The 13,518-nt window shown below is 33.7% G+C and overlaps 1 protein-coding gene across 1 annotated transcript; it reads left to right on the forward strand.

Moving 5' to 3' along the window:
* The first annotated feature begins 8,985 nt into the window (after positions 1-8,985).
* Positions 8,986-11,007, forward strand: LOC131059144 (fasciclin-like arabinogalactan protein 8). Its single transcript, XM_057992506.2, has one exon. The coding sequence runs from the start codon at positions 9,197-9,199 to the stop codon at positions 10,424-10,426; it is 1,230 nt and encodes a 409-aa protein (XP_057848489.1). The 5' UTR covers positions 8,986-9,196; the 3' UTR covers positions 10,427-11,007.
* The last annotated feature ends 2,511 nt before the right edge of the window (positions 11,008-13,518 follow it).

Raw genomic sequence — 13,518 nt, forward strand, 5'->3', positions numbered from 1 at the left:
TTGTAGATTTTGCACTTGTTTCATGAGTATATCAGTTTGTTTTAGTGGAACCTTGACATTGAGATTCAAGTCAATGAAAGAATTAGTATTGGTATAGATTGGCGATTGATGGAAGGTAGAATTGTGTGATAGTTGGGAACTGGTCGGAGCACTTAGTGGAGTAAAGTAAGCATATTGGGTATTGACATTTTATTGTGTTTTGGCGAAGGAGTTTCACGAGTGGAGATTTTGGTTCGATTGAGCATTCAAGTTACTGAAAGTGGATCCTATTGGATGCGAAGTGGAGATTTGTGATGCCCCTGTCATTTCTTGAGATGAAGCATTGGTACTTAAGGACAACATACTTTGGGTCGATCTCTAACTTTGGGTATTGGTGTTGGAAGGTGTGGGAGCTTGGGTGGAAGAAATGTTGCTCTAAACACTTAGTGGATTATTGAAAAGAGGGTTGTTGAAGGAGGAGGTAAATGTGGAATTTAATGTGGCGCTTTGAGTGGTGCTAACCAAGGGAAAATTAGTGGATATTGGTTGCAATGACAACCCTTTTGAGGATCCCATACTTTACAAAGGTTGGGTTTTGGGTTGCATTAATGTGGAGATATCAAAACCAGGGAGTAATTTTGCACCATTCGAAGCTAACAATAGGAAGTACCTATTTGATTCATGATTGAGGACTACATTTATGACTACAAGAACTTGGGGGGTCTTATTGTGCCCGCTCAAGCTCTTGAATGGTTAACCCTTTTTGAATATTATCTGTTAGAGTCGTTATGTTGTGGCTAATAATTAATTATTTAATTATTAGTCTATTACACTCTATGCTTAAGCTAAAATTAGGCATCTTGTAATTCTTTAGGGTTTTCTCCTTTAGGGTTTCTAGTATCCTTTTATAAGGATTCTCTCTTTGTAATTTAAGTAATGATATTGCATTATTCTTGCACAATCAATATGACTCCTCTTTTCTGGATCATTGAATTTTGGCCTCCATAGCTTTGTTTTTTCTTCTCTCCTTCTGTGACAAGTTTGCATGCAGGTTATCCTTAGGAGCTGTAGTGTTGATTTTTCCTCAACTCCTACATTATCCATAGAAAATAAATCATTAGGATTGGTGATGGTAGCATGATTCATTAAGGTGGGTGATCTTCGAGTTTGCCTATGAGAGTGTGACATAAGGTCCATAATATTGCAAGGATTGAAATTTGGGTCATTGGTGAGATCCATTTGATTCTTTTCTCTTTGTGATCAAGCGTGAGCCATAGACAACTCTTAGGAATACACTAAGGAAGATAAATACGCCAAACTATATTTTTTGTTGTACTCAAGGATTTTGGGATGATTATGCAACTAAGGCAATGATTGTACAAGCTTGTGTTTTTGGATATTTTAAATCTCTGAAATGACGACACTGCTAAGGAAACAATTAAGCTAATCTCTATTTTTTAAAATTTTCAACTTCTTAGAATGACGAAACTTGCAAGGGAATGATTATGCAAATATATATATTTGGATCTTGGAATAGGGTGAAACGACTCTAAATGATACAAATGACTACCTTAGTCTTAAGATGTTTGAGCTTTGGAAAGGTTGGACAACCAAGTCTATGAAGGATGCCTAAGCTTAGTAAAAGGCTAATTAGGACCTCAAAGGTTTTTGTCAATTTGGGACAATGTGTTAGAGACTTTACCTTCACCAGACAAACAAGTGGAAGGGTTGAACTTGTTGATGTAGATACAATACAAGTTTGAGAGGTCAAAATGATCTAATTACCACTATGGCATAACAGTCAAAGTTGGATTCCTTGGTACTCAAAGTTGGTCTCAATACCATGCCAATGATGTTATCTAAAGAAACTTAATGACTACTATGTTATGCTAGAGACTTCCTAATAGAGACATTAAAATGTGCAAGTGGTACCTATAAAACTAATGACGAAACTATTAACAGGAAAGGATTTGGCAATCATAGTGACATAGGCAATTTTGTGTCCTAATTTTGGCTTAAGAATTGATCAATTGGTTTGAAGATTAACTCATGCAAATGTGTAACTAGAATAGTTAAGTGCAACATAGGGTTGGATCAAATGAGTACAATATTTTAGGTGAATGTGATACTAATTATAGCTACACAATAGATTTACAAATGCATGAGAAGTTTAACAAATGCATAACTTCGATTTTATTGATTTTTTGGGCTCAATTTTGGTCAAGGTTTTACAAACAGTCAAAATACAAAGAAGATAATGGGTTGTTGACTCGGACTTAACTTTGAAATCCAAAGTTTCATGTTAAGGTCCTAAATTAGCCCATAGATTGGACTAAGTCTAGTAGTATCAACACATTGAATTTTAACAAATACTTAAAAAAGAAAGTGCTTTTCCTACTCAAGGCAACAAAGGATACTAAGATAGGGCCCCTACTGTGATAAAATACCTATTCACAACATACAAAAAGAGGTTTGGTGCCTTGGGCCTAGTATCACACACTCAACAAACAATGACGCACCTTTCCTCTTACCTCAAAGATTCAAATATCTTGTGAACTAGGGGATTTCTATTTTACTAAGGGAGGTACATGAGGGGTATCTACGAGGTATGATCCACACTCCTTGAACTATCAAGCACAGGGTTAAGTATTTGATCACAAGGGTTCTTATTTTATATTTGAGGAAACTAGCATATACATATTCGATTGTGGGACACTCAAGTCTCTAGTCAACCTAGCATGGCCCATATGTCCACATCCCAATTGAGACACGTCAACATATGAACATGAGATGGGCTACAAATTTCGCTCTTAACCCTTTTTGTACAGTGCCCCAAACAAAATACTACTCGAGGTCAAACCAAGGGGTGATGAAATCCCCAAGGAAGCCTCTCCTATAGGAATCCTATGATTTTATCTTACACCCAAGCTTCATGAAGGAAAGGGGAGAGGATACTTCTCATAGGATTCTAGGTAAATTACAAAATGTGATGAAGCACCAAACAATCAAACAGAGGTTAATTCCCTTTAAGAAAGTAAATGTTTTCTACACTACTAGGCAAAAATATACCAAAAAAAGAAAAGAAAACTAATTCTAATCTCCTTGCAACAAATAGAATAGTAGTTTCATTGTTAAGATCTTCTACCCATGTTTTCGAACATGCTACAAAAAGAAGATTAGTAGCACAAAATTTTACTATAGGAACATAAAATAACAGAAATTAGAAGTTAAAATTAACAGAAAACATAAAGGAAAACAACAAGACTGGGATTGATACCTTCAGATAATTGTGTTACCAATCATAACGAATGTGGTATGTCATCAAGCATGTGTGGTATTTTGGGTTGCTTGTACATCGTTTTGCATGTTGTATGTGTTACTGTGCTTGTCGAATGCATCGCCTGACTGCTTGTATGCGATGCTGTAGGATTCTCAAGCATAGAAAATTTAGTAGATGTGACATATATTCGTTAAATGCATAATTGGGACCTATAACCTACACATAATTCAAAATTCACAAAACATAGAAATGTTGTTAGATTCACGTTTGGTTCACCAAAATGCATACGATTGAAAATTTGGGAAAAAACATAATGTAATAGATTATTAAGAAACCACTAACTTAATCTATCACTAATCCAATTGTAACATAATAAAAGTATGCAAACGAATTCGACAAATAAAGAATCAAACAATCAAAACAATGACAAACTCAATGTCAAATTGCGACATGAGACTTTTATAATTATTCTCCTTGTTTAATAAAATAATAGTGGCTCTCAAAGTCGCATGGTACTTGCAGAATGTAAGCACAAGAATTTGAAGAATGTGGTTGTGATGATTGAGGATTGATGTTGATTTTATAGATAAACTGGATTTGGATTAACGACTGAGATTGATTTGAGAATAGAGTTGGTCAACTGTTGAGGATTCATGACACAGGTTGGTGGGAGACAATTACTCAATGTGACTAACTTTGATTGAGAATTTCACTCATCTGATTGACTCGATGACTAATTTGGTTGACCAGTTAGGAGAATTGATTGATTAGTTAGAAAAAAGGTGATTTCTAAAAGAGTAGATTGACTAGTTAGTTAGAAAAAGGTAATAGTTGACTCACTAGTGGGAATTGAGAGTCAGTGTCAGTTAAGGATTTTCAACATGTTATGTAGTAAATTGAAGTGAAATTGCATTTGGAGGAAATTTGGGTTTTCGAAAACATAAATTGAAATTGGAATGAGAGGGAAGTGAAGTTAACTTGAATTTGGAGGGAAATGAAATTTATTTGAAATGAACTCAAATAAATTAAAAAAAATATTTAATTTGGGAGGACGTCATTAGCTAGTTAAATAATTTGAAGAAATTATTTAATTATGGGAACATTATAGAAATTGATTTAATTGAATAATAAAAGATTATTTAATTAAAGTAAATAATTGGAATTAATTAAATAATGTTCAGAAGAAAATTATTAAAGATTAATTGATTATGAAATAGAGGAAGATTTGAGTTATGAACTTAAAATGGAGGAATAATGTTAATCCAAAGAATATAATTAGATCAATTAAATAATTAAAATTATTTAATTAATAATTAAGGAATTATTAGTAAAATTGGTGTATGAAAGCATGAGACAATTTTAGGTGCCTACAAATACAATGGTAAGTGAGATCCTCAGATGCATGCTAATTCATTCACTGTGCTTTGTTGTACTTTTGTGCATCAAGACCATCTATTAGCTAAAATATTCCTATGATCCCTTAAGGAGATCATGCTCGTTTCTTATCAACTCTATATTCTCTTTTGAATAACTTATTATTTATAAACAAACCTAATCCATTAAAACTAGTAATTGCACCTTTTGTATGCAATGGGTAAGCCGAAGAGGTGTTGAAGATCTATTAGGGAAAATTTTGGTCTTTTACATGCAAACATTTATGCAGTACAAGAGGTCAATTGGGGCCTACCAAAAGGCTCACATTTTAATAGCAATAGGGAGAGATAGAGGGGGGTAAGAGGATAGAGAAGGAGATGGAGGAGAGGAAGAGATAAAGAGAGAGGAGAAATGGATATAAAGATATGGAAAAGATAAATATGTAGAGAGGGAAATAGGGATAGATGGATAGATTAAGATAGAGATAGGAAATTATATATAGAGAGATAGGGAGAGGGAAATATAAAAGGGTATAGAGATGGAGAGATAATGAGATAGATATAGAGGCAAAGAGTGAAATATGGAGAGATATAGAGATATAGAGCTCTAGTAAGAGGGTGAGGGAGAGAGATGGATGGATAGAGAGAGGGATACATGTCTGGAGATAGAGGGCGAGAGATGAAGGTAGAGGTAGAGATGAAGATAGAGTGAGAGAGGTAAAGAGAGACAAATAGATAGATATAAAGATAGTGAGAGGTAAAAGGAGAGATAAAGATATAGAGATATATTGAGATAAAGAGGAAAATTTAGAGAGATATAGAGGGAGATTGAGATATAGAGAAATATATAGATGGTGAGATAGAGTGATAAACAAGTAGACATATAAGGAGATATAGAAAGAAGAGAGAGAGAGAGAGAGAGAGAGAGAGAGAGAGAGAGAGAGAGAGAGAGAGAGAGAGAGAGAGAGAGAGAGAGAGAGAGAGAGAGAGAGAGAGAGAGAGAGAAGAAGTATAGATAATGAGATATAGATAAAATGAGAGATTTACCATAATACATTATACTTATTAATTTTATATTTTTATTTAATAATATATTATATATATTAATAAAAAGTAAATTAAATAAATATAGATTAAACATATTTTGTAATAAAATATTCATACGTAAATTTCTTTATTTAACTTATTTCAAATAAATAAACTTAATCTAATTAATAATAAACTAAAGCACGAAGTTTACATAAAATATATTTAAATTGTTTAAAATATAACAAACAATTATTTAAAAAAATGTAAATATAAATATAAATTATAAAAAATAAATGGATAATTAATTTAAACAATATTATATTTAAAAATCTATTATAAAATATAACCAAAACATAAATTATATATAACATAAATATATAATTAAATATTAAATATGAATATAAATATAGATTATATAATATAATATTGAAAGTAAAACTCTTTTATTCTTAAGTCTTTTGTGTAGAACAAAAACTCTTAAAATTCGAAAATTAATTTATAATATCAATAAAAAAATTCTTCAACAATTGGTAGCACCTAATATTCAAAAATATATTTGTCAAAATTAAATGAACATATGCAATGTGTATTACAAGTGACTTTGACTTTAAAAGTAACAAATGTTTCAAAATTTCATCCTCCTTCCTCCTTGTAGTATGTGGGATGGAAATTAATAATAACAACAATTCATTGCAGAAGAATACTTTAACACATTTTGGAAAAAATACTTGAAGAATTAAAATAACAAAAAATGGATGACCCAAATTGATACAATTGTCTTGCATGACTTTTCATCAAGTTTTGACTGTTGATGTAAAAAAACAAATCGTCCCTTTCAAATAAAGGAACACCTTCCACATAATTGTCTAAAAATAATCTCAATCTAATAAAACTTTAAAAAAAATTAAATGTATTATCACCTATCATTATCCTCACCATTAATTAAAATTCCAGACATTTTCCTTTCACAAATTTCAAAAAATATCTTGTGAAATTTAGTTGTCTATGAGGTGCACCTTTTTGGGAAGAGAGGAAAGAACGTAGATTTATTATTTTTTTCCATCCTTATATTCTTAAGTCTAGTCTCTTCAAAGGCACGCATTCACACAATTCTCTTAAAAGGGCCCTACGTTGATTTGACTTCCAATTCTTGACGTTTAATCTAAAGCTTCACTTTACATGAATGGAATCTAAATTCATACTTTGAGAAACTAAAATAGTTGTAAATTTCAATGGTGAAATTCGTAGGTTTATGTTGATTTATTTGTATATAATTATAAATTGGGAAATTGGGATATCTATGAAGTAATATATTAGTATTATTGTTTGGATAGAATTAATCTTTTGAGTTGCTTGCATAAATTTTTATAAGTGCTTCTTTCAATCGAACAACTAGGAGGCAGGGCTCACTCTCAGCCATTGTTTGAATGCATTATCCAACTTCTGTTGTCAAGTTGTTTTATCACATTTCTTGTAGCACAAAATTCTGTTTGTAAAATCTTTGATTCAAAATAGTATTAAAAACACAGATAAGAGGATTTTGAATAGTTGTTCTATCTTTAAGACAAATTGCATTTCGTTCTTATTCAATTTACTATCCTCAACCCTTAAGCATACAACTGTTATGCCTTTCACAAGTTTAAATCCTAGATTAACATAGGAACAAATTGAAATTGTAAACTTGAGTTTCAACCATAACCTTGAAATTAATCCTCTCAATTTTGTCTTAACACTTAAGTCAGGGGATTGGGAGAAGAGAAAGAATAATGAGGTGGGTAGCATGGGTTAGTAGTTAAAGGTGAACCAAAAGATTAAAAGAATGAGAGAAAATATGAGCATAAAAATGTAGAGGAAGATTTTCATGTGTGGGTGAGGGTTTGGTTTAAGTTTGTGTTCTCATTGAATTTTTTGTTTGTTTTACTTTTTACTTTGGTGTTGTGTTTTTAGTTTTTTCAAAGTTGTAAGAAGTTACAAAAAAGAAAGTCAAGTTCATCAAAATGTAATAAAAAATAAAACAACCTAGTGAAATATCTCAACTTTTAATTACTAGAATATGTTTATCTAAAAATCAATGTAAAAAATACATAGTTGAATTCAAAAGCACTTTATATATCTATATAAAATAGATTTCAATGTTTTTATTTTGGACAAATAACTATGGGATTTAATATTGAACTACCACAAAAGAGAAGGATATTGCATTATTGGACTAAGATAAAAATTGTACGTTTGAAAAGATATTGCAACATGTGTGTGTCCTCTTGGCATGCTAGCATCCTATATGATGTGGTCATGCTTGCATAAGGTTATGTCTTCTATACTTATAATGAAAAATCTTGCCCTTGTCACTATCCTTTACAACTATTATAGTACTTGTCATTACTTAACATGGGAAAATTAGCACTAATACACATTTAGAGGCCTTCCTCAATTAAACATCTATACTTGATCCAACAAAAGTAGTTTAAATAGGTTTTAGAATGTGTGGCCCCAGAGGATGCACATGTAGGTGGTTATGGCAGTAGGTGGTGTGTGCAACAATGGTGGATGCCTTAAATAATTGAAAATAGTAAATTGTGTTTTGAGTGCTAGATGCTTAAATTAACAATCCTAGATTCATTTTGATCATTGGACACCAAATTAGTGTTGAAGGTTCATTAAAAGACAATGGTTTCAATAAAAAAAATCATGTTTCAATGTGTAGGAAAGAGCACACATGGTACTACCCAAGTTTATAGCTAGTGGCATAAATGACAAAAAGTAAGCAAATATAGACAAAATAGAAGTTTCCTTGTTGGAAGAATAATGTCCATATAAAATAAAATAATTTTTTATAAATCGTATTTGGAAAAAATTGAATAAATCAAAATCTCACAATTGCTATAACAAATATAACTAAATAATAAAACAAAATATAATTTTTTTCTCTATATTTCATGGTTAGCCAAAGTTCTTGTTACTTCACATGGAAACACAATCTCACTTATATAGATTATACGCCTTAATCCCACAAAACTAGTGCAAATATTTAAACAAGATAGGATTGACGGTCCATAATGCCCGTGCACAATTATAATACATTTCATACGGTCTAAAATCCCATTAAACTCGTGAGTAATTTATGAAAGACACTCAAATTTAAAGAGCGCCAGCTATAATCCCAACAGAGAATTATGATTAGCCGGTAGCGCTTCCTCCAACCGACGGCACGCGAATCTTTAGAGTACTAGACTTAACCGTCCCGGCCAGTCATCGTCCAACAAGCCCGCCACGTGTCCCGTTACCCAAAAAAACCGTTTGCTAATCAAACAATTAAAAATTAAAGCTGTCGCTTGTGCTTACCTGTTGTTCGCAAATTCGTTTTAGCGGAGGGCGCGAGAATCGAACTCGTCACCTTGGACAAGGTGAAATTATCTATAATATCGCATTATCCCCTATCACGGGGCAAATAATTTCTGAAAAAAGCGAAGCAAGGTACCTACTCATCAATACTTCCTTGCTGCAGAGGTCCGGAGTTCGAGTCCCTGGCGTGGAGATGGAGGCTCCGCGGCAGCATTGTTTCTTCTATCTCACAGTTGTGATTCTGAGCTGGTGCTTCTGTACTTGCAGTGCACACAACATTACGAAGGTGCTGGCAGGGCACCCATCGCTGGGGCTGTTCAACGAGTACCTCACGAAGACAAGGATCGCAGATGATGTAAACAGTCGATCTGTGGTTACAGTCCTCGCAGTCTCCAACGCATCCGTGGAGGCCATGCTTAGCCGAGGTCACGGGCTCCAAACCCTGAAGCACGTTTTCACTCTGCACGTCCTGCTGGACTACCTCGACAATGCGAAGCTGCATAATATTCGGAAAGGCACCATGCTTTCGACCTCGCTCTTCCAGGCGTCGGGAGCCGCGAAAGGAATGAACGGCTTCATCAACATTACCGACATGAAGAAGGGAGTCGTAGGGTTTCGAGCGGTTGCGGATGGCCACGGTTCGAACCCTGATGCTTACTACATGAAGTCGATTATCTCAGAACCCTACAATCTTTCTATTGTGCAGATTAGCAACATGATCGTGCCGTCGAGAATAGCCGAAGCGCCGACGGTAGCTCCCGAGGAGGTGAATATTACTCAAATTTTGATACGCACCGGCCATGAAACGTTTGCTCGCCTGCTGAACCAGACCGGCGTGCTGAAAACCTATGAAGAAGTCCTCGCCGCCGGCGGCCTTACAGTATTTGCCCCAAATGATGGTGCATTTCGCGGAAAATTGATCAAGAAGTTCAAAGCCCTTCCGGCGAATCTTCAGGCAAAGCTGCTGGAATACCATGCGCGGGAGGGTTACAGCCCCTTAGGGACGCTGCGCTCTTCTAGAGCTAATCTTACAACCCTAGCCTCTGGAGGTCGCCTGCGCTACTCACTTTCGGTGAGTAAAAATGGTGAATCTTCTGCAAAGGTGCACAGCGGTGTCAACACTGCGGTTATTTCAGGAACCCTTGTTGATGATCAACCACTGGTCATTTTCTCCATTGATAAGGTTCTCCAGCCTCTTCAAATATTTGGCACTGTTCCGGGTCCGGCTCCTGCCGAATCTCCAGCTCGGGCATTTTCTCCTCCGGCGCCTCCCAAGGAGGATTCCGTTGTTCCGGCGCCGGAGCCTGATACCGATTTGGCAGCCCCGGACAAATCCAAGGCTAATCTTAACGCCGGGAAATTGTCGCCTGCCGGAATCGGGATCGCTGTTCTTTCGCTAGCAGCAGCTCTTGGTCACATGTAGACAGACGGCGGCTTACCTGAAGCGCGGCGTGGTTCCTCATCGGGTAGCCGTATGTGTCTGTATTCGATGTATTTTTTTATTCCAAGAATTTCTTTATTTTTTCTTGTAAGTTTCGATTTTTGTGTACCATTTGTCTGTGGTAGCTTGTACGGCCTTCCTGGTTTGATTCGGATTCTCAGATTTATATATATTTTAGCCGTTTAAGCGACAGATGCTATTTTATTTCTCATCCCCAGAAGAATTGGAGCAGTGCCCAGAATTACCGTCAATTCGGGTGCTTTTACTTCTAACTGTGGATATCATGGGCAAGAATATCGCGCTCTGTAGATTTGAAGCTCCTTTCTGTCGATTTCATTCCCCACCTTTTAATTTGTTTAGATCTTGGTCAGCAAGAATTCTTTAAGTTAGGGAGACCATGAGATCTGGGAGGATATCACAGCTTTGGAGCATTTAGTGTTAGTGGATCTCACTAACAAAATAATGTTATACTATTGGCAATTGATAGCATATACCAATTTAATAAATTTATGCTGAACACTATATATGAGGAAAAAAATGAGGGTTCAGTTTAGATTTGATCATACACTCTTTCGTTTCAGCTGAAAATTTAAAGTTTTCTGGCAGACTTTTAAAAGTTATACAGTAGAGGTTTTACAAAGTCTATGATTCTTATGGCATCATACTCATCACACTCGCATAATTTTTTACCTCCAATGTAATTGCATTTCTGTGATTTTCTTCATAATTTTTTTTTTCAAATTTTCATATGGGAAAAGGAATTGAAGAGACATTTACAATTGTTTTGAGTGAAAATGCTTTTTTGATCTGTTGGTGAAGTTGAATGGTTTTGAATGACTCTACCAGACATTAAATACATGTAATACATGTATTTAATGCAAGACTTTAACATTATAAGAGATGAGAAATACAAGACTTTAACATTATAAGAGATGAGGGATAAGATGAGACTGAGACTAGGATATAAAATTTTACTCAATGTAAGTTCGTGACATTATAAGAGATGAGGGTAAGATTTTATAAGGGATGAGATTGAGATTGTGTTGCAAGATCAGATCGTGAACAATTTTGACAATTTTGAGGAAACAGATACCCTTTAATTTTTAACTTAGCCAAAAATTCAACCTAAATCACTTCAATTTAAAATGGAAAATCAAATTTTTCAATATATGTAGTAGTTATTAGTATAAAAGTTCTGAAAAAATGTTATATTATTTATTAAAAAAATCCTTTTGGCTTGGTAAGGTGCATACTAAGAGTGGGGATGTACTCAAATTTCGGGGTATCTAAAACTTCTTTTCTTGCAGAAAGGAAAGTTTATCACTTAAAAGATAAAGAGATTTCATTGCATGTGTATATGTATTATAACTACTATAGTACTTTTATACATACATGTGTAATTGCAAAAAAAAACATACATTGAGATTGGATGTACTCAAATTGCGGGGTATCTAAAACTTTTTCTTGCAGAGAGGAAAGTTCATCACTTTAAAGATAAAGAGATTTCATTGCATGTGTATTATAACTATTATGGTATTTTTATGCAAGTTCATGCTTGCACTTTATTAAATCTATTAGTCACACAATTATAATTAGTGGATATGTTGTGGTGTTGGTTTTGTAAAAATATAATTTGTTAGAGATTATTTAGAAATGGAATCAATTGATTTGTATGAATATATTTTAAAAATTTATAATTATTTCATTTGGAAAAAATAATATGCAGAGAAACATCTAGACAAAATTGTGTTGAATCGATTAAAGTCATAGATCTTTGATCTTCATAATGAATAATATCATATAAAATTATATCTTAATTATCACAATCAAAAAAGTTTCACTCAAAACCCTTTATCAAAATTTTACACTATCATTTTGTACAATCCAAAATATTAATAAAAAAATCTTCCTCAAACTTTTGTCAAAATTAAATTTTATAATAAACGCAAATGGCAGTAAATTCAAAACTGAGACCCTTTCCCTGACAGAAGTATTTAATAAAAGTGAATGGCAGGGATGGTGGGAAAGCGATCATGTAAGTGAGGCGGTCAGTATTATTGTATGGAGTAGCACTTGAGTGAGCTTTCCAATCAGTCTTTTAATTTAAAAAAATAAAGTGCCGCAATTTAAGGATATACCTATCGTGGGTGTCGCGTGAAGGTATGAATATTGATAGTGATAGCATTAGCATTCCGCCTTTTCATACCTACATTCATTCTTGTCCTTGTGAATACTTTAATGTTTGTTGACAATGAAACTTGTTACTTTTCACAGACATTCTAGTGTAGTGTGCGTCACGTGAATATTGAATACTTTTCGTATTTTATACAGGCGTTCAGCTGAATGCGATACAGCTGTGAACAGAGTCCAAACGAGTCTTCAATTGTAAGACTTGTCGGTTGATATTTGCCTTTACAAGAGTTTTATGAACAACGTTATTTATCTATTTATTTATTCAACGGTGCGGAATTATGATAAACGTAGTAGTTACGAAGGTTTTGAAAGAATTCAAAAATCGATAATATTAAATAAATTTAATATTTTTATTATAATAATAAATATATAGTATTAGTTTTCCATTATTAGGATTGTTTTCAATTGTCAGTTTGTGCAATTTAGTGTGGGAGAGAAATATGTAACGGATGGATTTGATTGACTAATGTTGTGAAATTTGGACGTTAAAGGTGCTATTTGATCAATTTTGATGAATAAAGAAAGTATTTAGAATATAAGGACTTTTCAATTATTAATTTTCAAGAAACTCAAAAAAACTAGAAGTTCATTAATAAATTTCATATGTATCAATAATTGTTTATTTTTTTAACATTTTTTGATTATAATTGGTCTATTTGTGCACCATTATTTGAATCCATAGTGCACGACTATTAGGACATTTGTTCATAAGTACTGACAATTTAAAGTGCATAGTTATTGGGGCATCTTTAAGCAACTCTCAGGCGACACTTTGAAACGTGTACTTTTTTTTACCCTTGCACGCATAATGGGTCTCACAACATGCATCGTCACTACCTAGAAGCTAGAACAATAGTTATAAGCAGTTAAGTTGCATGCGG

This window comes from Cryptomeria japonica, chromosome 9 (genome assembly GCF_030272615.1).
Source record: "Cryptomeria japonica chromosome 9, Sugi_1.0, whole genome shotgun sequence".
Lineage (NCBI taxonomy): Eukaryota > Viridiplantae > Streptophyta > Pinopsida > Cupressales > Cupressaceae > Cryptomeria > Cryptomeria japonica.